The 26,426-nt window shown below is 43.0% G+C and overlaps 1 protein-coding gene across 1 annotated transcript; it reads left to right on the top strand.

Moving 5' to 3' along the window:
- Window positions 1-8,439: 8,439 nt before the first annotated feature.
- LOC148348905 (transmembrane protein 47-like) lies at window positions 8,440-21,105 on the top strand. The gene is made up of 3 exons (XM_088321047.1): window positions 8,440-8,825; window positions 13,891-14,031; window positions 20,548-21,105. Exons 1-3 carry the CDS (start codon window positions 8,621-8,623, stop codon window positions 20,727-20,729), a joined length of 528 nt encoding a protein of 175 aa, XP_088177173.1. The 5' UTR covers window positions 8,440-8,620; the 3' UTR covers window positions 20,730-21,105.
- The last annotated feature ends 5,321 nt before the right edge of the window (window positions 21,106-26,426 follow it).

Below are 26,426 nucleotides of genomic sequence, written 5' to 3'. Positions count from 1 at the left end.
AACCCAATGAACTATCTTTCGAACGTCTGGAAGAAGCCAACTGGAAGACAAGAGCTCAAGTGGCCGGGAGTCGCAGCCGGGGAAGGGTCCTTCCGAGGAAGGGGCGGGGCCCGGGGTCCCCGAGGTCGTCGCCGTGGCGACAGAAGGAGGAGGACGTCAACAGATGTCCACGGGGATGTGAGGACGCCGAGAGGCCAACGAGGGACATGCGATTTCCACCTTATTTTTTTCAAAAAGTCGCTATTTTTTGGGTTTTTTTTTAGTGGTCTGTAGTTTGCAATAATCTGTGGTCCGTGCAGCCTTTTGAGATTCTTTGTGATTAAGGGCCAGACAAATAAATATGTCCTAACTTGAGGTTTTTGTGTTTTTCCTTGCCCTTATGTAGGTTTTAGATCAGGGGATGGTGTCATAATGGTCCGTAGTTTGCAATAGTCTTCGATCTGTGAAGCCCTTTGAGACTCTTTGTGATTAAGGGCCAAGCAAATAAACATGACTTGACTTGAGGTTTTTTGAGTTTTCCCTTGCCCGCATGTAGGTTTTAGATCAGGGGATGATGTCATAATAGTCTGTACAGCCTTTTGAGACAGCTTGTGATGAGGGGCCAAACAAATGAACATGACTTGACTTGGTAACCATGGAAACCCATACTATCTGTCCCATGTGGGGGATTTAACCCTTACCCCCAAAAAATGGCCTGGAGAAAGATGGGTGGCAGCAGGTTGTTCTTGCCCAAGACGCACCCCAAATAGTGGTGACCCATCCCAACATCAAGGCGGCCCCTGAAGCCCCCTGAAGCCCCCCTTCAGCCTGGCGCCGCGTTTATTGGCCAATCGGCAAAAACATGCGAAAAGGTGCCGTCGTGTCGGACACAGCTCAGCTTCAGTTCGACCTTGAGGGAGGCGCTGAAGGTCGCAAGGGGCGAGACCCTCAGACGAGCCCCTTAGTGGTAAAGTGGATGTTGTGGCTAGGCGGCATATGCTGCAAGGCCGTCGGGGCCTGCAAGGCCTTCTCTGCTGGAATCGCTTGACGTTTGTTATATTTTGTCGGTGAATGCTTATGAAGTCATTCCAAATTGTTTGTCCGCTTCTCCTCTGGTTCCTCTGCTTCCAGATGTCAAACTCATTTTGGCTCGGGGGCCGCGTGGTGGAAAAATATGCTCTCACGGGGGCCGGACTAGTAGGTTAAAAAGAAAAAAGGAGAGGGGACAGAGAGGAGAAAAGGAACAGAAAGAGCTGAAGAAAGAGAAAGAGAAATACAGAACGAAAAAACAAGAGAGAGAAAGAAAGAGAAAGATGAAAAAAAGGAAAAGTGTTTTTCTATCTGTCAAGACCAGCACAAAGGGTAGACCCAATCGCGTAACGTTTACTCTCAAGTCTATTGAGATAGAGGGGATGCAGGAAGCAATCCGTGCACAGAATCGGACTGAGTTCCAAATCTGGAAGTGAATCTTCCGGAGTGGGAGATCGTGGTGTCGAGGACGGGAAAAAACAGGTCGATAGCCGGGACAGGAGGGCAAAACGTGGTCAAGATCATAAACGGGTCGTAAGCCGGGACCGGAGAGCAAAATATGGTCGGGATCAAAACCGGGTCGTAAGCCGGGACGGGAGAGCAAAAATTGGTCAGGATCAAAAGCGAGTCGTAAGCTGGGAAAGGAGAGCAATAGGTGGTCAAGATCATAAACAGGTCATAAGCCGGGAGGGGAGAGCAAAATGTGGTTGGGATCAAAAACGGGTCGTAAGCCGGGACGGGAGAGCAAAAATTGGTCGGGATCAAAAACAGGTTTTAGCCGGAGACAAACAGGGAAATCAGGAACGGACAGGTAGGAAACAGGTGCGAAAAAAGCGGGATGGATGGGAGTCAGGGTCAAAAATGCTTCCCTTGTAACAAAAGAGGTTCGCTGACGGACTGACAACCGGAGAATCACAGGACTGGGTTTAAAAAGGGACAGGTGACCGATCCGGTAGTCCGCAGCGGCTGGCGCCAAATGAGGGGCACAGGTGAAGCTAGTCAGTAATCATGACACTAAATATTAAAATGAATGCAAAAACTGATATTTTTCTTATTTTGGGGACTCTTTTTCATACTTTACTTGATTTTTTTTTTTTTAAATATTGTGCAATAAAAGAAATCCCTTCAAATGAGCAAACATTTCAGCCAACGACTTGAGGATTTAGTTTTTGTATTAGATTATTTGTATTTCTAATATTTTTGTCAGGAACCGGAACTGGAGGAGGACCCAGATGCAGTACAGGAGCATATATCTACTTGACCAGTTGTCTCAGGCTGTGAGAGTTAGATTCAATGTATTAAACTCACTTTATTTTGTTGACTTCTGATTGTTATTTTAGGATCGAGTTTATTTCTGTGTTATTTCTTGCAACAGGATTTTCAAGTCAATTATCATATTATATTTATTACATAGTATGATTCAATTAATTTCATTAGCAATTTAACGAAGTGTACTCCATCGAAAATGGCCGAATTAATCGATTAGTGTCTCCTGAGTGTCTGGCCAGCCTTCTCTGAAGTCCTCTAGCTTTTTTCTCTCGGCCCACGGCTTTCTGCAAGACGGTGTGCCGACTCCTCCCATGGGCGTGCCAATGAAGCCCCCCCCTGGGCGTCGCCATGTCTGGAAAACTCAAAAACAACACCGAGCGTTTCTACGTCATCAGGGCCTCGTTCTCAAAACATCGCCTGCCGTCCTCCGTCAGAGTCCTCTTATCAAAATTCCCTAGTCAAAATATTCTGCATTTAGAACAGCGTGACCTGTCATTGAACTTAAGCCTACTCGGTTAAAATCCTCATTGCACTCAATAAATGTAACTTGAATTCAATCGTATAAAATCCTTTATAGTCAAATGTATAAAAACCTTCAATACATAGACATTTTAATTTTTCTGACACCAATCTCACAAATATTTCGTTTATTTTCTCAATAGGTTTTTTTTTTGGTAGTCAGCGAATAAAGTCTGATGGTTAAAGAAGCGTATTAGCATCCCGAGAGGATTACCGGAAGCCGAGTCGGTGTCAGAAGAGCAGGAAACGATAAAGGTGACGGAGAGGGAGGTGACGTGACCATGAGCGTTAGCTTCCCGATGACCGCCGCTAACGTCATCCGCCCCGCCACTGAATCACGGCCTTTTACTTTTGTTTTTCGGGCACAGTCCGTTGTTCTCTAGGGTTCCTGGAATGCTCCTGAGTCACTCCTCCTGCATGTGGAGAAGAGCTAACAGGGGATTGGCTTACCTCCAGACTTTAAGCTGAAGATCAATGACAAAAAAATGAGCCGTCTCTTCTTTTTATGCACGCGCCGAGGAAAGTAGCTTTGTCTGCCCGGAGGATTTTCTAATGGGGGGGTTTCGTCCTGTCCACAAAAGAAAATCAAGGGGTGCCATGAATAGTACAGCCCCCCCCCTCTACCCACTCCGTGTGCACTGATGCCCTGCCGGCACTTTGGCAACAGTACTAGAAACAGACGAGTGGCAAACTGTTATGAAGTCTTTGAAAAGCTGCAGTTTTCCTCCCAAACGGGGGATAATGGAGACAAAGTAGGCCAACACATAGACTTCATTTGTACGAGACCCACAGCGTTTGGAAATTTGGAGCATACCTACCTACCCACGTACCGACAGTACTTACTTACCCACCTACCTGCCTACCAGCCTGCCTATCAATCTTCATACTTCTCTACCTACCTACCTGCCAGCCAGCCTACCTACCTACATATTGAACATACTACCTACCTACCTACATTCTTACCTATGTACACGCCTGCTTGCCTGTCTGCTTTCCTGCCTACCCATCTACCATCCTACCTATCTACCAGCCTACCTACCTACCTCCCTACCTACATTCCTACCTTTTTACCTGCCTGGCTGCCTATCTACAAGCCTAAGTCCCTACCTACCTACCTACATTCCTACCTATGTACGCGCCTGCCTGCCTGTCTGCTTTCCTGCCTACCTATCTTCCATCCTACCTATCTACCAGCCAACCTAGCTACCTACCTCCCTACCTACATTCCTACATTTTTACCTGCCTATCTACAAGCCTAAGTCCCTACCTACCTACCTACATTCTTACCTATGTACCCGCCTGCCTGCCTGTCTCCTTTCCTGCCTACCTATCTACTATCCTACCTATCTACCAGCCTACCTACCTGCCTTCCTATATTCCTACCTTTTTACCTGCCTGCCTGCCTATCTACAAGCCTAAGTCCCTACCTACCTATGTACCTGCCTGCCGGCCTGTCTGCCTTCCTGCCTACCTATCTACCATCCTACCTTTCTACCAGCCTATCTAACTACCCATCTCCATACCTACATTCCTACCTATGTACCTGCTTGCCTGCCTGCCTGCTTTCCTGCCCACCTATCTACCAGCCTCCCTACATTCCTACCCATGTACCTGCCTGCCTACCTATCTACAAGCCTAAGTCCCTACCTACCTACCTACCTATATTCTTACCTATGTACCCGCCTGCCTGCCAGTCTGCTTTCTTGCCTACCTATCTACCATCCTACCTATCTACCAGCCTACCTACCTGCCTTCCTATATTCCTACCTTTTACCTGCCTGCCTGCCTATCTACAAGCCTAAGTCCCTACCTACCTATGTACCTGCCTGCCGGCCTGTCTGCCTTCCTGCCTACCTATCTACCATCCTACCTTTCTACCAGCCTATCTAACTACCCATCTCCCTACCTACATTCCTACCTATGTACCTGCTTGCCTGCCTGCCTGCTTTCCTGCCCACCTATCTACCACCCTCCCTACATTCCTACCCATGTACCTGCCTGCCTACCTATCTACAAGCCTAAGTCCCTACCTACCTACCTACCTACATTCTTACCTATGTACCCGCCTGCCTGCCTGTCTGCTTTCTTGCCTACCTATCTACCATCCTACCTATCTACCAGCTTACCTACCCGTCTACCTCCCTACCTACATTCCTACCTATGTACATGCTTGCCTGCCTGCCTGCCTATCTACAAGCCTAAGTCCCTACCTACCTACCTACATTCTTACCTATGTTCCCGCCTGCCTGCCTGTCTGCTTTCCTGCCTACCCATCTACCATCCTACCTATCTACCTACCTACCTCCCTACCTACATTCCTACCTTTTTACCTGCCTCCCTGCCTATCTAAAAGCCTAAGTCCCTACCTACCTACCTAACTACCTACCTACATTCTTACCTATGTACCTGCCTGCCTGCCTGCCTGTTTACCTGCCTACCTACCTACCATCCTACCTATCTACCAGCTTACCTACCCACCTACCTCCGTACCTACATTCCTACCTTTTTACCTGCCTGCCTATCTACAAGCCTAAGTCCCTCCCTCCCTACCTACCTACCTACCTACCTACCTACCTACCTACCTACATTCTTACCCATGTACCCGCCTGCCTGCCTGCCTGCCTGCCTGCTTTCCTGTCTACCTATCTATCATCCTACCTATCTACCAGCCAACCTACATACCTACCTCCCTACCTCCATTCCTACCTATGTACATGCTTGCCTGCCTGCCTATCTACAAGCCTACCTACCTACCTACCTATGTACCATCTGGCCTGCCCACTAACAATACCTACCTATTAGCCTACCTACCTGCCTTAGTACCTGTCTGGTTGCCTACCTACCTAACTAGCCTACGCGGCTGCCTCCCTAACTACCTAGCTACCTACCAACCTATCTGCTTTCCTAAGTACCTGTCTGCCTATCTAGCCTACCTACCTACCTTCGTACCTGCCAGCTTGCCTGCCTACCAACCTACCTACACTACCTACCCCACCTACCTACAGTACCTACCTATCTTCCTACCTATCTACCATCCATCCAGGTAAATTCATCATGGCAGAATAGAAGCACTGTGCACATGAGGATACATACTGCCATCTGCTGGTTTTTAAGAAGATTACAACTGTTTCAAGCACCGAAAACGATAACTTCATCACAACAAACATGGTTCTCCCCCAGGGCCATCATCACCTTAAATGAGCGCGCAAAAATGTGACAATATATACCGAGCGACTTATTCGGGAATGTTTGTTGCTTGTTAATGTTATTGCTTTTTTCATGAATGAAAAGCCATACAACAAACTTTAAACACCCATTGTTTTGAAATCGTTATATAGGACAAAAAGGATTGTCAAAATGAGCCTCAACTCTCTTTAGTAACTGCGGAAGGGAAATGATTTTAAGTGGTAGAGTATATTCAAATTGACACAGGCTGTGGCATTATTATTATTTCGTAGATTTATCAATGAACTAAAATTTGCTGAAGAATTAGCTTTTGTGTGGAGAGCGGTTTTGTTGAATTTTGTCTTCAAATATGATATGGTGTGGCTCTCTCTCAAGAAAAAACATTTTTTTTGCTTTTACGGCCCTCTGGGACTATTAACTGCCTCAAGTTCACTTTGTTACAATATTAATGAATTCTTTTTTGCTCTTGTCTGTCCCCCGGCTTCAACCCATTTTTGATCCCGACCATGTCTACTCTCCTGTCCCGGCTTTCGACCTCTTTTCGTCCCCGACCACGTCTACTCTCCTTCCCTGTCTTACGACTCGCTTCCGACCCTGACCACGTTTTTGCTCTCCTGTCCAAGCTACTGACCCGTTTTTCCGTTCCCGACCCCGCCATCGCTCGTCACGGAAGATCCAATTCCGCGTTCAGAGCGACCTGTTTCCCGGATCGTGGACGCCACCCTTTCTCTTTCTTCTAATAAAACGTGTGAGAAAGGCTACGCAAGTGGGTCCTGTCTCCGTTCGGGTTTTGACAATAATTAAAGAAACAAAGGGATACATTATTTTAAATAAGTGCCATACAATTGAAAACAGGTTCCCTAAATACATAAAAATTCAATAAAATGGGTCCATTAAAAATACTGAAGTAAATAAATAGCTAGACAAATAGAAGTGACATGCAAACGTATACATATAAACAAAAAGTTCCTAAACCCGCTCACAAGTGCCACCTGGAGGTTGTTTGGGTCACTGGTCAAATCTAGATAAAAGAAACCAGGTCTCTAACAAAGTAAATGTGCCTTTGCACATAGAGGGGAATTAAGAAACGGGTTCGATGTAGCCTAATGTAGCGGAGAAATTGTACACTTTCCTTTCTACAAATCTACTCAAGTAAAAGTAAAGAGTAAAGTGATTTAAAATAATCCTAGAATTACAAAATGTCCCAAAATTTACTCGAGGTAATCTAACGGAGTAAATATAACTGCCCACATTTGCACTAATAGGAAGTAGTCGTGCCGGATATGAACACTGCATTTTGTGTTTGGTGTGTGAGTGTGTGTGTGAATGAGTAAGTGTGAAGCACATTGTAAAGTGCTTTGGGAGCTCTTCATTAACTTGAAAAATGCTATAGAAATGCATAACATTTACCATTTTAAGCACAGGTGTCAAAGAGGCGGCCCGCGGGCCGGATCAGGCCCGCTAAGGGATTGAATCCGGCCCGCGAGACAACACTCAGAGAAGTGCAGGAGAAAAACAAGCTGCAGGTTGAAATATGGCAAGTTGATGTTGCCAAAGAAAGTTGCCTCGAATAAAGACACTGTACTTGTATTTATTTCTCTCTCTCTCTCTTTCTTTTCCACCCCTTTTCTCCCACTCTGTCTCTTTCCCTCTCTCTGTCTCTCTTTTTCTCTTCCTTTGTTGCTGTTTGTCTCTTTCTCTCTCTCTCTGTCTTTTTAACTTCTTTTGCTCTCACTTCCTTTTTTCCTTTTCTCTCTTTTCTCCTTCTCTCTTCCTACCCTTTGCGCTTTCTTTTCTCGTTTCTCTCCTTCTGTCTTTCTCTTTGGATTTCTTTCTTCCTCTCGCTTCCTTTTCCCCCTCTCTCTCTCACGACTTTTTATCTCTTTTTTTTCTCACGCTCTCTCCCTCTCTCTCTTTCTTTGTCCCGCTCTCTCTCCTTTTCCCTCCCTCTTTCTCTTTCTGTCTTCCTACCCTTCTCACTTTCTTTTCTCTTTTCTCTCCTTCTGTCTTTCTATTTCTCTTTGGATTTCTTTCTTCCTCTCCCTTTCTTTTCCCCCTCTCTCACGACTTTTTATCTTTTGTTTCTCCCTCTCTTTTTCTTTCTTTGTCCCGCCCTCTCTCCTTTTCCCTCCCTCTTTCTCTTATTCCTTTATCTCTCTTTTTCTTTCTCTTCGATCTACAAGTCCGGACCCCGACAGAATGTTTTATCGTGTGGCCCCCGAGTTCAAATGAGTTTGACATCGCTGATTTAAAGAAATGCAATTTTTGGTGTCATTTTTATTTCGAGGATTGGAAAACGAAAAAAAAATAAAAGGGATGAAAGGCATTTAACATCAATAAATAACAACCATTTGTAGTGTAAGGGTAAGATTATGTTGGATTCTTTATTTTTTGTTTTTGTTTTTTGTTTCCGGACCGGTAAGGAAGCCCTCTTAATGTGAAAGGTCGAGCGGATGTCCGGGGCGTACCGTTTCCGGTCGGGCCGCCAGCGTCAAACCGCATCGGGCGCGCTACGGAATCCACATCGCCGACGGGAGCGCGCACACGGACGCGCGCATCGTAGCGGAAAAAGAGCAACCGACAAAAGCAGAAGCTTCCTCAGTACGACAGGAACGAAAAGCAGGGAAGGAGCAGGACCATGTCCATGAACGACGTGTGCGCGCTGCGGCCTTTCAAGCTGATCGCGCTGCTCTGCGTCTTCCTGGCTTTGTGTCTGGACCTGGCGGCGGTCCTTAGTCCGGCCTGGGTCACCGCAGACCACTTCTCGCTCTCCTTGTGGGAATCCTGCACGCTCTCCGGGGCCGAACCGGCGTCCTGGAGCTGCTTCTCCACTCTCAATTCGGGTCAGGAACCTATTTACTTTTCTTCTCTAAAGAAGGGGGGGGTGGGGGGGGAGTCCATACTTTTGGGAAATCCGTCGGAAAACAAAGACAAAAAAGTCCAGACTTTTATTTTGAAAACAAGGAAAAACAACGCGTTACTGTCCGTTTGTCTCCTCTCGCATCCTTTCTGCGTAGATCAGGGGTGTCAAACTCATTTTAAGCTCGGGGGCCACACGATAGAACAAACATTCTCTCGGGGGCCAGACTGGTAGATTCAAGAGAAAGAAAAAGAGGGAGGGAAAAGGAGAGAGGGCTAGACAAAGAAAGAAAAAGAGAGAGAGAGGGAGAGAGCGTGAGAAACAAAAAATAAAAAGTCGTCAGAGAAGGGGAAAAGAAAGGGGAGAGGAAGAAAGAAATCCAAAGAGAAATAGTAAGACAGAAGGAGAGAAAAGAGAAAAGAAAGAAAAGGAAAAAAGGAAATTAGATGAAAAGAAGTTAAAGACACAGAGAAAGAAAGAGACAAAGAGCAACAAATGAAGAGAAAAAGAGAGACACAGAGAGTGAAAGAGACAGAGACAGACAGTGGGAGAAAAGGGGTGGAAAAGAGAGAGAGAGAGAGAGAGAGAGAGAATTACAAGTACAGTGTCTTTGTTGGAGGCACCTGGCTTTGGCAACATCAAGTTGACATATGTCAACCTGCATCTTGTTTTTATCTTGCGCTTCTCTGAGTGTTGTCTCGCAGGCCGGAATTCAATCCCTTAGCGGGCCTGATCTGGCCCGCGGGCCGCCTTTTTGACACCTGTGGCGTAGAACCTAGAGCAGGGGTGTCAAAGTCATTTGAACTCGGGGGCCACACCATAGAACAAACATTCCCTCGGGGGGCAGACGAGGAGACTGAGGTGCAAGAAAAAGAGAGAGAAAGAAATAAGAGAGAGAGAGAGCAAGTGAGAGAGAAACAAAAAAGAGGAATAGAAAGAGAGAAAGAGAAGGGGAATTAAAGAGAGAAAGAGACAAAGAGGAACAAAGAAAGAGAAAAAGAGAGAGGGAGTGAGAGAGAGACATGCAAATTGAGAAAAAGGGAGAGACAGAGAAAAAAGATACAAATTGAGAAAAAAAGAGAGAGAGAGATAGATATTGAGAAAAAGAGAGAGAGGGATACAAATTGAGAAAGAGAGAGAGGGATACAAATTGAGAAAAAGAGAGAGAGAGATACAAATTGAGAAAAAGAGAGAGAGATACAAATTGAGAAAAAGAGAGGGATACAAATTGAGAAAAAGGGAGAGAGAAAAAGAGATACTAATTGAGAAAGAGAGAAAGAGAGATACAAATTGAGAAAAAAGAGAGAGAGGGAGAGAGAGCGATACAAATTGAGAGAAAGAGAGAGAGAGATACAAATTGAGAAAAAGAGAGAGAGGTACAAATGGAGAAAAAGAGAGCGAGAGGGAGATACAAATTGAGAAAAACAGAGGGATACAAATTGAGAAAGAGAAAGAGAGAAAAGGAGAAATAGAGAAAAAGAGAAAGAAGGAGAACAATACAACATCAGTACAGGGTCTTTGCTCGAGGCACCTGGCTTTGGCAAAATCAAGTGGACCCACTTCAACCTGCAGCTCATTTTTCTCTTGTGCTTCCCTCGGCGTTGACACCCCTGACCTAGAGGTACCTAAGATTTTCAAAAGAATTAGTCTTTAAAATGATGTTCGAACGATTGAAAATGACACTCTAAAACAGGGGTCTCAAACTGATAGTTTGAAGCCCCCCTGGCCTTAATATAAAAGTTAACGCTCAGTAACAATGTGGCAATCTGGGTGATGTAGATTGGAGAGTCATTTTATCGTGTTTTGCTATTGACTTTTGTTGCCAACAAAATATTTGAAGTGCAGTTGCTTATTTCTACTTGACCGGTTGTCTCAGGTTGTGGGGGTTTGATTTATTGAGTTGACATTGCGGTGTTAAACACACTTTATATCGTGGAACTGTTAACTTGTGTTGTATAGAAACACTTGATGTACAGTAGCATATGTCTACTTGACCAATTGTCTCAGGTAAAGGAAAGTTCGCATTCGTTTATTAAACTCACGTTATATTGTTTACTGCTGGTTGTAGTGTTATGATATTGTTTACTGTTTGTTGCATTTCAAGGGTAGGATAAATCTGCTTACAGGGATGGATAACGTATCTATCTATCTAGACATCTATCTAGACTTCCATCTAGACATCTATCTATCTATCTATCTATCTAGACATCTATCTATCTAGACATCTATCTATCTAGACATCCATCTAGATATCTATCTATCTATCTATCTAGACATCTATCTATCTGTCTACCTATCTATCTAGACATCTGTCTATCTAGACATCTATCTAGACATATATCTATCTATCTAGACATCCATCTGTCTACCTATCTATCTAGACATCTATCTCTCTTTCTAGACATCTATCTATCTGTCTACCTATCTATCTAGACATCTGTCTATCTAGACATCTATCTAGACATTTATCGATCTATCTAGACATCTATCTATCTAGACATCTATCTATCCATCTATCTAGACATATATGTATCTATCTAGACATCCATCTATCTGTCTACCTATCTATCTAGACATCTATCTCTCTTTCTAGACATCTAGATATCTATCTATCTATACATCTATCTATCTGTCTACCTATCTATCTAGACATTTATCTATCTATCTAGACATCTATCTATCTATCTAGACATCTATTTATCTGTCTACCTATCTATCTAGACATCTATCTCTCTATCTAGACATTTATCTATCTATCTAGACACCTATCTATCTATCTATCTAGACATCTATCTAACTATCTATCTAGACATCTATCTAACTATCTATCTAGACATCTATCTAGACATCTATCTATCTAGATATCTATCCATCTATCCATCTATCTAGACATCTATCTAGACATCTATCTATCTAGACATCTATCCATCTATCTAGACATCTATCTATCTATCTATCTATCTATCTAGACATCTATCTATCTATCTTTTTATCTAAATAGGACAAGGTTCTAGTACACAACTGTCTGTTCTTCCCTATTCAACGTTTTTTGAAAGTAAGGGAAATAGTTACTCTTCCTGGTACCAACTTACTTTGATTATGACTAAAAAGTAGTGAGTAACTCCAACGACTGACTTTTTCAAAGTAAGGCGGCCATGAGCTGCATTTGGGTCCGCTAGGACGTCTCGAGTTCTGTGTCTTTTGTCAAGGTCCCCCCAAAAAAAAAAAAAAAGACGTGCGGTTGAGGATGTTTTGCGAGTTGCCGGACTGAAGAATGTGGCTCTGGCCCTTCGCCTCGTACTGTGGAATGCGGGGGGCCCGACGGGAGCCGGGGGCTTTTGTCGCTTTCGCTAGCTGGCGAAAACACGGCAGGGGGGCCGAAAAAGGGCCTAAAAAGAGCAAATGCCAAGGTGTAGGGCCCAGGTTTTAACACCCCGCTTGGACCTTACAGCTGTTCGGCACTAGCTTAAATAAACAAGTCGTCCGGGGCGTTGCCTGCTTAAAAACATGGGGAAAAAGTCCAAATGGCCGCGACACAGAGGTGGGTAGAGTAGCCCAAAATTGCACTCGAGTAAAAGTACTTCAAAAAAATAGGTCCTAAAATAATATTCAAGGTAAAAAAACACTCAAAAACGGAGTAGCTCTAGCAACGTCACAGCGCTATTTAGAAAACTGGCTTTTTTTGGCTCGGCTCCCAAACAGCTCCTAAGATTTTTGTTCTTGATATATTATCAATAATAATGTGTCACGATTACCGATGTGAATCATCCGTGCCCGCTCATTTGGCTCATCTCACTCTCCGCTTGTCAGTCCGTCCGCAAACCTCTGTTGATACAAGGCAAGCCTTTTTTTGACCCTGACTCCCGCCTGTCCCGTTTTTGCACCCGTTTTTCCACCTGCCCGTTCCTGATCTCCCCGTTTGTCTCCGGCCACGACCTGTTTGGATCCCGACTACATCTGCTCTCCCGTCCCGGCTTATGACCCGTTTCTGACACCGACCACGTTTTTTGTCGTGACATAATGAAACCTTATTCACCAAATTTTTTTAGTAATTAGTCATTTTATGTTTTGCAGGGGACCACCTTAACACACATGAAATATAAATTAAAATATTGACAGATCTACAAAAAATGTATGAATACACCAAACAGATTTAAAATCAAACAACACCAAGTCTCTGAAAATGCAAAACTATAAAATATATATTAAAAATATGAACTCTTTTGTGCTATAAATAAATGATAAATGCAAAAAAAAAAAAAAAAGATTTACAATTATTTTGTTGAACATAAAGGCAGAATTGATATCAGTTTATAGCAGCCCATTGACACAAAGGGATCGTAGGTAATACATAGGAATAACATAAAATAAAACAAAGTATGTGCTAGCAGCAAGATAGCGACTTAATTATATGAAAAAATTGGCCTTGAAAGTGATTGAATTTGGCCATAATGAAGTGTGATGTGGAAGCATAAAGGCAGAATTTATGTCAGTTTATAGCAGCCCATTGACACAGAGGGATCGTAGATAATATATAGGAATAGAGTAAAATAACAAAACGCATGTGCTAGCAGCAAGATAGTGACCTAATTATATGAAATAAGTGCTTGAATGTGGCCATGATCAAGTGTGATGTGGAAGCATAAAGGCAGAATTTATGTCAGTTTATAGCAGCCCATTGACACGAATGGATCGTAGATAATATATAGAAATAGCGTAAAATAACACAAAGTATGTGCTAGCAGCAAGATAGTGACTCAATTATATGGAAAAAATTGGCCTTGAAAGTGCTTGAATTTGGCCATGAAGAAGTGTCGAAACCCTGAAAAGTGTCGGCCCCAGGTTTTAACAGCTCGCCTTGAACTTAACTTAGTCGTCCAGGATGTCGCCTGCTCAAAAAGCATAAAAATGGCCGCCAGAAAACCTCAGCAAGCCCAAAACCCCAAGGGGCGGTCTTTCTTGGGTAATTTTCCGAGGCCAAAGAAACGATCACAAGCTCATGTGGGCTCCCGTGTGACTCCCACGTGACGGCCGTTCTTGTTTTGCAGACTGGCAGATCGCCGCCCTCGTGCTGCTGGCGGGTGGTGCGGCGGCTACCCTGGTGGCCTTGTCGGTGGGCATGGTTTCCTTGTGCCGCGGGACGCAGAAGAAGCATTACCGAACGGTGGCCGTCTTCCTCTTCACCGCAGGTAGGGGTCGCCCTTACTCCCTTACCTATAGGACACATTTTGAACCGCACTTTTCACTCAAGGTGTCACAGACCCATTTTTAGCTCCAAATCGCTAAATAATCTGAAACTTATTCAAGACAGTATCTTCTCTGTATGACGAAAACCCACAGGACAAACTGTAAACACCCAGAAACAAACTTATTCACGAAAGTATGTTCACTGTTGAGACACACTATATGATGAAAACCCACAGAACAAACTGTAAACACCCAGAAACAAACTTATTCAAGAAAGTATGTTCACTGTTGAGACACTATATGATGAGAACCCACAGAACAAATTGTAAACACCCAGAAACAAACTTATTCAAGAAAGTATGTTCACTGTTGAGACACTATATGATGAGAACCCACAGGACAAACTGTAAACACCCAGGAACAAACTTATTAAAGAGAGTATGTTCACTGTTGAGACAGTATATGATGAAAACCTACAGAACAAACTGTAAACACCCAGAAACCCCCTTTTTGGGGGGGGGGGGGGGGGGGACAGGCTCTGGTATCATTTTTTCATAACTTTGATTTAACTAGCACAAAAGGTTAAATGTTAGCTAGATGGCATGCAAAAAGCTAGCCATATAGCTTGCTAAATAGCTAAAAAGCTAGGAAGTTAACTAGCTAAAAAGGTAGCCAGATCGCCTGCATTAGCCTGTGGGGGTCTGTATTAATTTGAGGGATTTTGCCTCCGGGAACTGATTATCGTCAGCCAGTAGCAATCGATTCGAAAGATAATAGACACATTGGTTAGCCAATGAAATCTCCGACGTCATTTTATAAAATTGTTTTTAAATCAGAGCATGCATAAACGGAACCTGGTCTCCATTGTTACGTACAATCATCACTCATCACACCAAGTGTGCACCATTATTGATTTACATTAGGAAAGAGAAGTCAAACATTTACGACTCTTTCACAGTGTCTAAAAAAAATTGGCCAAAGTCAAATACACATTTGCAAAAGTTTTGTCAACTGTTGTCATTTGGAAACGCCTGAACTCACTCTTAGAAAAGCGCGTCAAACAGAATATTTCATTTTTTCGATTAAATCTGACGAGTTAGCAAGCCATTGTCTCACTCAATAACATGGCCACGCTGCAGGCATCTGCGGGCGTGTGATTTCACAATAAAAGCGGATAAACACTGTCTATTTCTGTGTGTTTGACTCCGATGACTCAATATGAGAAGCAGTCGCGGTGAGTGTTTCAGTTTTCAGTGTTCAAAAGAGACCAAAAGCGTCCATATTTTTAAAGGGGTCAGGAAGAATATTACGTCTTGGATTGGGATTTGAGGTGGAGTCAACAGTGACGGGTGACGGTGTTTTAACTCCATAGTTCAAAGAACTCATGGGCAGGGTTGGCTAGGGTTACTTTAACTGGATTACTTTCAGTTGCTTTTGGACGACTCCAATACCAAATATGCTAATAAAAGACAAAAGAAACTCAATAGGACTAAAATGATGACTCACAACACGTGGTAAGCTTTCTCTCCTGGCTTTGATCCCTTTGATCTCCGGCAAAACGGACATCAAATGCCACAGAAACCAAATGAAAATCAATCCAAACAGCTTTTTGCCGTTCCATGTATTCCGTTACTCTCCAAGCCTGAAAAAAAATTAGTAATTGTATTCCTATTTAGTTTCTTTTGTCTTTTATTAGAATTTTTTGTATTGGAGTAATCCAAAAGTAATTGAAAGTAATCCAGTTAAAGTAACCCTACCCAACTCTGCCCATGAGTTCTTTGAACTATGGAGTTAAAACACCGTCACCTGTCACTTTTGAATCCACCTCAAATCCCAACCCAAGACATAATATGACTCACAACACGTGGTAAGCTTTCTCTCCTGGCTTTGATCTTTGATCTCCGGCAAAACGAACATCAAATGTGACGGAAACAAAATGAAAATAAATCCAAACAGCTTTTTGCCGTTCCATGTATTCTGTTACTCCCCAAGCCTGCACTAAATTTAGTAATTGTATTCATATTTAGTTTCTTTTGTCTTTTATTAGCATTTTTTGTATTGGAGTAATCCAAAAGTAATTGAAAGTAATCCAGTTAAAGTAACCCTACCCAATTCTGCCCATGAGTTCTTTGAACTATGGAGTTAAAACACCGTCACCCGTCACTGTTGAATCCACCTCAAATCCCAATCCAAGACATAATATGACTCACAACACGTGGTAAGCTTTCTCTAATGGCTTTGATCTCTTTGATCTCCAGCAAAACCAAGATCATTTTTGCTGTTCCGTGTATTCCGTGACTCCCCAAGCCTGCACAAAATGGAGTCATTTTTTTCATATTTAGTTTCTTTTGTCTTGTATTAGCATATTTGCTATTGGAGTAATCCAGTTAAAGTAACCCTACCCAACCCTGGTCTCGCGCGTGTCGCTAAACCCCCCAAAACTGAAGAATCCCAACCCTTTAAATATGGCGCTTTCCCGACGTTCGGAGAGAGAGAATAAAGGCTCCTTGAACTGCGACAATCCCGTTTGGGAAAGCTCCTCAAAAGGCAGCGCCATTTCTATTTATTTGAACAGAGCCGCATTCTTTCGGCAGGAAGCCGAAAATTCTCCGAGCCGCAAAGGAAAATGAGTCACTCTCGGGGAAACAGCCAAGTCTTTTATTTTTCTTCTTCTTCCTCCGAGGGTGTGCGGGGTTTTTAAGTCAAAAGTCTTCCCATTGGGATGACATCCGGCCCGTGCCAGGGAAAACTATGCAGATCATTCGACGTCATTTGCTTTCCGATCTAATTTGCTGGTTACCCATTCAGCCAGTAGGTGGCGCTCGCGGTGTGAGTTCCCAAGGGGTGTCAAAGTCATTTTAAGTCGGGGGCCACACCATAGAACAAACATTCTGTCGGGGGCCGGACTAGTAGATGAGAGAGAAAGAAAAGGAGATAAATAAATGAGAGAAAGAGGGAGGGAAAAAGAGAGGGTGGGACTAAGAAAGAAAAAGGGAGAGAGAGAGAGCGTGAGAAACAAAAGAGATAAAAAGTCGTGAGAGAGAGGGGAAAAAGAAAGGGAGAGACAGAAAGAAATCCAAAGAGAAATAGAAAGACAGAAGAAGAGAAAAGAGAAAAGAAAGCGCGAATGGTAGGAAGACAGAAAGAGAAAGAGGGAGGGAAAAGGAGCGAGAGCGGGACAAAGAAAGAGAGAGAGAGAGAGGGAGAAAGCGTGAGAAACAAAAGAGATAAAAAGTCTTGAGAGAGGGTGAAAAGAAAGGGAGCGGGAGAAAGAAATCCAAAGAGAAATAGAAAGACAAAGGAGAGAAAAGAGAAAAGAAAGCGCGAATGGTAGGAAGACAGAAAAAGAAAGAGGGAGGGAAAAGGAGAGAGACCGGGACAAAGAAAGAGAGAGAGGGAGAGAGCGTGAGAAACAAAAGAGATAAAAAGTCGTGAGAGAGAGAGGGAAAAGAAAGGGAGCGGAAGAAAGAAATCCAAAGAGAAATAGAATGACAGAAGGAGACAAAAGAGAAAAGAAAGCGCCATGGGTCAGAAGAGAGAAAGAGAAAAGAGAGAAAAGGAAAAGAAGGAAGTTAGAGCAAAAGAAGTTAAAAAGACACACAGAGAGAAAGAGACAAAGAGCAACAAAGGAAGAGAAAAAGAGAGACACAGAGAGTGAAAAAGACAGAGACAGAGAGTGGAAGAAAAGGGGTGGAAAAGAGAGAGAGAGAGGGAGAGAGAAATAAATACAAGTACAGTGTCTTTGTTCGAGGCACCTGGCTTTGGCAACATCAAGTTGACATATTTCCACCTGCAGCTTGTTTTTCTCTTGCGTTTCTCTGAGTGTTGTCTCGCGGGCTGGATTCAATCCCTTGGCGGGCCTGATCTTGCCCGCGGGCCGCCCGTTTGACACCTGTGCATAAAAACGCTCGAAATGTCAAGACCAGAACGGAGACAGGACCCACTTGCGTTGCGTTTCTCTCTGTTTTATTGGGAAGAAGGGAAAGGATTGTACACACGATCCGGTGATCGCTGGTCACGGGGAGCAGGTCAACCTGAACGCGGAAGTGGTATTTCTGTGGCGAACCATAGCGGTGTCGGGAGCCGAAAAAAACGGGTCAGTAGCCGGGACAGGAGAGCAAAAATGTGGTCGAAATCAGAAACAGGTCGAAACCGGGAAACAGACAGGAGCCAAAACAGGAGAATCGGGTTCGAAAAGCTTGCCTAGCGTAAGCTGAGGTTCGCAGACGGACTGACAACAGGTGACAGGAAGACGGGGGTTTACATAGTGACAGGAAGCCAATCAGAGTCCGAAGCAGTTGGCACCAGAGGAGCTGTTGTGTTTTCAAAGTCAGGAAAATGCTTGAATTTTGGGCAAAGTGCTTGAAAATGCTTGAAATTGTTGCCAGCGCCGCGTTTCCTGGCAGTCTGACGCGGTAGACCGTGCTTTATAAATTAAGAAAAATCCAAGGAGTGTGTAAAAATGACGCTAACGGTGGCTCCAGTTCTCATAATTGAGCTGTCATGTAAAGCGTTACTGCCCCCTACTGTCCAAGAAAACAGCTTTATCAGATTAGTTATTGGATTTTTTTAATGATATATTATCAATAATTATAAAACATTATGCACAAAATGATTTAGTCATCGTTTCATAGAAATATTCTTCAAAGAACAATTGTAAAATACAAAGATTTTTTTTAGCTTTTTACACAATGAAAAGTATGTAAAATCCAAAACAATTAAATAAAAATTGAACGATATTAACGCCTCAATGCTATACATAAATTAAAAGTGAACTATTTACGATTCTAATTGAACATATTTAGACACGGATCTTCCAAAAAACACGCCAAAAATATGAATTAAAGTAAGTAAAGCAAAAGCTCAACAATGGATTGAAATATTGGAATCTGTCATGACCAGCACACAGGGTGGACCCAATTGCGTAGCGTTTTCTCACAATTTTATTGAAAGAAAGAGGAAGGGCAGCGCTCGCGATCCGATGTTCACTGGACGCGGGAAGCAAGTCGTTCTCGCACTCGGATTGTGATTCGAATACGGAAGTGGGTCTTCCGTTGCGGGACAGAAAAACTGGTCGGTAGCCGGGACAGGAGAGCAAAAGCGTGGTTGGGGTCGAAAACGACTCGTAAGCCAGGACAGGAGAGTAGACGTAGTCGGGATCAAAAATGGGACGTAAGCCAGGACGGGAGAGCAGATGTGGTCGGGATCAAAACAGGTCGTAGCCGAGACAGGAGAGCAAAAACGTGGTCGGGGTCGAAAACGAGTCGTAAGCCAGGACGGGAGAGTAGACGTAGTTGGGATCATAAATGGGTCGTAAACCAGGACGGGCGAGTAGACATCGTTGGGATCGAAAATGGGTCCTAAGCCAGGACGGGAGAGCAGACATGGTCAGGATCAGAACAGGTTGTAAATGGAGACAAACAGGAACAAAAAACAGCCCAGAGAATCGTCGGCTGCTCTCTGCCCAGTCTGGAGGACATTGCCTGCTCTCGCTACCTCAGCAGAGCAGAAAACATCATCATGGACTTTTCTCACCCCGGCCACCACCTCTTCGACCTGCTGCCTTCCGGCAAGCGCTACAGGTCACACAAAGCAAAAACGAACAGACTCAGAGACAGTTTCTTCCCCACAGCCATTACCACCCTAAACAGACACCGCACAAAAAAACTGAAAACTGTTGCAAAAAACTACCTCACACGAATGTAAAATGGTACTCACGTACATGCTGTCTGCACTATGTTTGTTCACTGCTCAAAACAGACACAGCACAAAAAACCTGAAAACTTGTGCCAACACTACCTCATACGAATATAATGGTACTAATGTCTATGTTCTTGCACATGTCGACTGCACTACGTTTACTGCTCACCTTGCACAATGTCTGACCATTTCCTTTTTTCTGCACTATGTTGTCTATGTTTGCACCAATGCATATGCTGACTATTTTTTGCACTATGATGACTTTGCACCAAATGCAATATTGCACACCCCTTACGATACCAACGGTATCACGATAACAACTGTATGTAACATCCCACATGCCGACATTTCTTGTGTAAATACCATGTCAATGATAACTATAGCCTTATCCCCCTTGTTTTATAACCTTATCTTCTCTGTTCCTTTATCTTCTTGGCTCATACCTCACTGTGAATGTGTAAAACTGGAGTGTCATGCCCAATTTCGTTGTCACAATATGTTAACCCATTTTGTAACAATGACAATAAAGGTATATTCTATTCTATTCTATTCTAAAAACGGGACAGGCGTGAGTCAGGGTCAAAAAAGGCTTGCCTTGTATAAACAGAGGTTTGCAGATGGACTGACAACAGGGAACAGATGTATACTTTCTTTCCATGATTACCCATAGAGCCCTTTCAGTGTTTGTATACAAGTGTGACATATTAAAGCTGCGCGTGCATTGTTGTAGCAGAACGGCAGAATTCATGTCAGTTTACAGCAGCCCAACCAAAGATGCTAAATCATTGACGCCATCCTTTGTTTGCGAATGCCCACAGTGATGCTGCAGGCCTGCGCTTTGGTCCTGTTCCCGATCAAGTTCATCGACGGGACGGTCCTGCAGACGTACCACGAGTTCAACTGGGGCTACGGTCTGGGCTGGGGGGCCACCATCTTCATGCTGGGGGCCGGGGTCCTCTTCTGTCTGCGGACCGACCTTTACGAGGACTCCATGTACTGACTCCGCTCCGCCCGGATCCCGAGACCCTTCCCCCTTTCGGGTTTCTTTTAGGCTGAAAGTAGACCAGGTTTGTATAAGTAGCGCCCCCTTTCTTGCACCGCTCTTCCGGAACTCAAAGATCCTTTATTGGACAAAAATGCTCACTCGGCTGGGAACTTTGCTAGCAGGAGGGGGCGGGGCTAACCCGTGAGCCCGCCCCTTTTCCGCCATCTTGCCTGAAATGTATGACGTTTCCTTTCCTATCGCGAGGTTTCGATTTTATTTTGTGTCTTTTGTTTGTTTTTTTTTGTCGTTAAAATGTAAAATGGAAGAACTTGTTTGTACATGAAGGTCTTTTTTAAATAAAAATGGAAAAAATGTTGCTTTTAGGAGGAAAGTTTGTACCTCATTTATTGTGCTGCACTTAAAGGAACATGGTGGATTGTTTGTGTCAAGAACCGGAACAGGAGTAGAACCCAAATGCGTGACGTTTCTCACATCAGCTTTTATTTTAGGGGAAATGGGGCAGTATTTTATTTCTCATCTCTCTAGCTGCACCGCTTATCCTCAGTAGGGTCGCGGGGCTGCTGGAGCCCATCCCAGCAATCATCGGGCAGTGGGCAGGGGACACCCTGAACTGGTTGCCAGCCAATCGCGGGGCGTATTTCATTTCTATTTTTCTATATTTTATGTGGTCAACATGACTTGACTTGCAGGGTTGGGTAGGGTTACTTTAACTGGATTACTTTCAATGACTTTTGAATTACTCCAATACCAAATATGCTAATAAAAGACAAAAAAAACTAAATATGAATAAAATGATGACTCCCAACACGTGGTAAGCTTTCTCTCCTGGCTTTGATCTCTTTGATCTCCGGCAAAACGAACATCAAATGCCACAGAAACAAAATAAAAATCAATCCAAACAGCTTTTTGCCGTTCCATGTATTCCGTTACTCCCCAAACCTGCACAAAATGGAGTCATTTTATTCATATTTAGTTTCTTTTGTCTTTTATGAGCATATTTGTTATAAGAGTTTTCCAAAAGTAATCAAAAAGTAATCCAGTTAAAGTAACCCTACCCAACCCTGGTCAGAAATGACAAACTGGGGCTTTAAGGTGAGGCTCATGTTATGTGAAAGAAGTGCTCATTTCTCCACCTTTTAAAAAAAATGCGCACTGTCCCTTTAAATAAGTGGAAACAAGAGTTTTATGTTGACCATGGAGGGGGGAAAGCCCCCAAGCTCCGCATGAAGGAACCTTTCTTTGTGGCTTTCTCAGAACGCTGAGCCGAAATCCGAGCCGGGCGGAGGGGCCGCACTCCCCCCCTAAAAAATGTCAAGCAGCTTCATAGGCATGGGCGTAACCGGTCCTTTTTGGGGCGTGCTCAAGCCCCACCGAGCACCCCACCAAAAATAGAGCAGTTTGAAAACTCCTTTCCTTAATAAAAGACAGGATAGGCGCAAATAGAATGAAAAACGAGAAATACATGTAGCAAGGCAGCGTCGGAAATACTCCATTGCCTTGAAATGGTTCAGTCCATTGGATTCCCAGCACAACATCCTAGTATTTTTGTAGTATTTCTATAGTAAAGTTGTTGTAATATATCTCTAGTATTACTGTAGTCATATTTTTGTAATATTTTTGCAGTAGTATTTTTCATGGTTTTTCCATTATAAAATATTTGGTAGTATATCTGTAGTTTTTTTCGTAGTATATTTGTGGTACTTTTGAGTCATGATTGCCGATGTGAATCACCTGTGCCCACTCCTTTGGCGCCAACTGCCTCGGACTCTTGATTGGCTCCCTGTCCCTATTTAAACCCACTCCTATCTGTCCCCTTTTGTCAGTCCGTCTGCAAACCTCAGTGAACACTAGGCAAGCCTTTTTTCCACCCTGACTCCCACCTGTTTTTTGCTCCCGTCTGTCCCCCGGCTTCGACCCGTTTTTGATCCTGACCACGTCTACTCTCCCGTCCCGGCTCACGACTTATTTTGTCCCCGACCACGTATACTCTCCTTTCCTGGCTTACGACTCGCTTCCGAACTCGACCACATTTTTGCTCTCCTGTCCCGGCTACTGACCTGTTCCCGACACCGCCATCGCTCGCCACAGAAGATCCACTTCCGCGTTCAGAGCGACCTGCTTCCCGGGCCCAGCGATCACCGGATCGTGGATGCAACCCTTTCCTTTCTTCCAATAAAACTTGTGAGAAACGCAACGCAAGTGGGTCCTGTCTCCGTTCTGGTTCTGACACTTTTGTAGTATTTCTGCAGTCAGATTTTTGTAAGATATCTTTCGTATTTTATGGTATTACTGTACTCTTATGTAAGCATTTTGTAGTATGTCTACAGTAATATTTTTGTAGTATTTGTATAGTATTTTATTTCTCATCAGAATGATGACACATAAACAAAATATTTACCGTATTTTCCGCACTATAAGGCGCACCTAAAAGCCTTTATTTTTTTCAAAAGCTGACCATGCGCCTTATAATACAGTGCGCCTTATATATGGAACAAAATTAATTCGCAAAGTCTTGCAACTAACTTGCCGCCGCCGACTCGATTTTCCCCCGAACGCCAAGTCGTCCGCGGTGTATGCTGGGATTTATTTACCGGCGTTTCATTGGCTAACCAATGTGTCAATCATCATTTGAATCGATCGCTATTGGCTAAAGTTATTCGGAGGTCAAGGGGCGGATCCTTTTTATCATTTCCAGGCTGGCATTGGCTTAAACGGCGAAACAAAGCCTGCAATTGGCAGAAAAAGATGAATGGTTGACGGCATACAGAAAGCATTTTTTACTATTCTGTATTTGTAAATATTTTATTCTCCTGGATTTACTAAACTCACGGATATAAGAGGACCACGGCTTCACATCATTATGAACACAACGACTTCGGTGAGCTACTCCGGCTATATATAGTATCCCTGTATCTTGTTTCAGACTGAACTCGATGTTTCTGTGATAAGCGGTGCAGATAATGGATGGAATGGAGTGTCTATTTTAAAATTAAACTCAACTCCAAGTGTTTATTGTCATATGCACAGTTGCGAGCGAAAAAGAAAATAGAAACTAAGGAATGGTTGGCATTTCTTGAATCCCAAGACTTTAAACTTCCGAATGATATTTGGAATGATGCATTTGAGTGACATTGTACAGACACTGTTTCCGTACATGTCTGAGACACGTATTTGCTTCTTTGCAAGCTTTGGGAATGTTAAGGGGGTAATAAGTTGGACTGAACCATCTGACTGTTTTCTCAGTTTTCCCATTGGAGCGCCTTATAATCCGGTGCGTCTTATGTATGTCAAATATAGGACCAAAAACTATTTTTTCGGGTGCGCCCTATAACCCAGTGCGCCTTATAGTGCGGAAAATACGGTACGTCCCTGTGTTTCCCCCTATGTTCCGGTCCAGAGCAAAATGCTGGTCTACTAGTGGCTTTACTGCCCTCGTGTGGTCAGATATCATATAGCTTGTGTTGAGATTCTCAAATAGGCCGCCACAGAACTTGACTGCAGGCGAATTCCACAATTATTCGCTATTATATTTCATAACAAGTTTGTTGTCCGCCAGGGAGACTTTTAGCTCCCTTGACCAATAAAAATGTAATACAATCCATAGAAACAATTCATATTTTTTAACCCATGAGGCAAAATTTTAGTACCATTTATTTTTTTCACAATCCAATGAAATTTGAATTTATAGTCGATTATTCGGATGACTCACTCTTACGATTACACGTTTTGTAAAGTTTACATATTATCATCCTCACAATAAGTGTGTTCCCAATGTAAACATCTCACCTGAAAAATAGATGATAAATATCAGTCTCACACGACGCCATTTAATTGTTAGCATTAAGGTTCATTGATGGAGCAAGTCTCACTAAATCACGCGAGGTCCCGCGAGACTTGGCCCAAGCACCCTTCTCTGAAATGTGAGACAGTGCCATCTAGTGGTGATATACTGGTACTTCTCTTAGCCTTTCTGCAGCTATACAAAACTCACAAGAGGAAAAAAGCGTCTAGAAGGCTCTTTATTGTTTGAAAGCATGAAAATTAATATTTTGAATGTGCAAAAATCATTTGGGTACTCATATTTGTTACACCAGTGATGGGTCATTGAGATTTTCCAGTAAAATTACTTTTTTATTGGTTGGTTAAGTCTATTTAACCCTATTTTAAGAAAATAAACAACCAGGTAATGGCAAGTTTTTTTTTTTGTTTTTTTTTAGGAATTCAAATTACAAAAAAATCCAGTTGATGGGCTCCAAGGACAAATAAAATGTATTCAAATATTGATACAGTAGTTATTTAAAAGAAATTCATTAAGAGATAAGAAGGATAATTTATTCGTGTGTTAAACAAGTTTATTTGTTGATCTATTTATTTATTTCATTATTTGACAGGAAATACAAAACAGTGCAGTTTGTTTTTAGCTAGCTATCCGGCTACCTTTTTAGCTTGATAGATAATGATCTTTCTGTCTTTTAAGCTATTTAGCAAGCTATTTAGCTCACTTTCTACATGCTATCTAGTTGACCTTGTTTTGCTAGTTATCAAGCTCATTTCTAGCTAACTATCTAGCTTTGTTTATAGCTTTTTATCTGGCTGTTAAAATGGCTTTTTACTACCTTAGCTAGCTCCCTTTTAGTTGTTTACCTGTCTAGCTATTTATTGATCTATTTATTGATTTCATTATTTGACAGGAAATACAACAAACTCAATTCCATGTACAAAAACAGTGCAGTTTGTTTTTAGCTAGCTATGTGGCTACCTTTTTAGCTTGGTGGATAATGATCTTTCTGTCTTTTAAGCTATTTAGCAAGCTATCCAGCTAACTTTTTTACATGCCATTTAATTGACATTTTTCCCTAGTTATCAAGCTCAATATTGGCCTCCTTTCTAGCTAGCTATCTAGCTTTGTTATTAGCTTTCTATCTGGCTGTTAAATCGGCTTTTTACTCTCTTAGCTAGCTCCCCTTTAGTTGCTTACCTTTCTAGCAATTTATTGATCTATTTATTTATTTCATTATTTGACAGGAAATACAACAAACTCAATTCCAAGCTATTTAGCAAGCTATATAGCTAAGTTTTTACATGCTATTTAGTTGACTTTTCTTTGCTAGTTATCAAGCTCCTTTCTAGCTAGCTATCTAGCTGTGTTTTTAGCTTTCTATCTGACTGTTAAATCGGCTTTTTACTCTCTTAGCTAGCTCCCTTTTAGTTGTTTACCTTTCTAGCTAACTATCAAGCTACCTTTTTAGTGATTTAGCAAGCCATCTAGCAAAATTTCTATTTGAGAATCGCATATGAAAGTGGGTGCCCTTTGCGCTAATTGTTAACAAAAAGTAGCTTGATGCTTGAAAAAGGCGGGAGACGCCTGCTTCGGAATATGACTTCTGGCTTTCATATTTAAACTTTTGTCACGTACCAGGAACGGAGACGGGACCCAATTGCGTTTTTTTTACTCAGCTTTATTTTGAAGAGGGGTAGGAGATCGTCGGTCACGGGTAGCAGATTGCAAAGTCGAGAGCGAGGAAAAAACAGCTCGATGGCCGGGACGGAGGAGCAAACACGTAAACGGGTTCAGAAAAAGGTTGGCAACGGGAATCAGACGGAGAACAGGGCATGATAGAGTCAGGAGTCACAAAAGCTTGCCTAGCGTGTAGCGTAGGCTCACAGACGATCCGACAAATGATGGCAGGG

This window comes from Urocampus carinirostris, chromosome 17 (assembly GCF_059441175.1).
Source record: "Urocampus carinirostris isolate Australia breed hairy pipefish chromosome 17, RoL_Ucar_1.0, whole genome shotgun sequence".
NCBI lineage: Eukaryota > Metazoa > Chordata > Actinopteri > Syngnathiformes > Syngnathidae > Urocampus > Urocampus carinirostris.
Note: the sequence above shows the minus strand (reverse complement) of the source record. Positions and strands in the feature narration are given on the sequence as shown.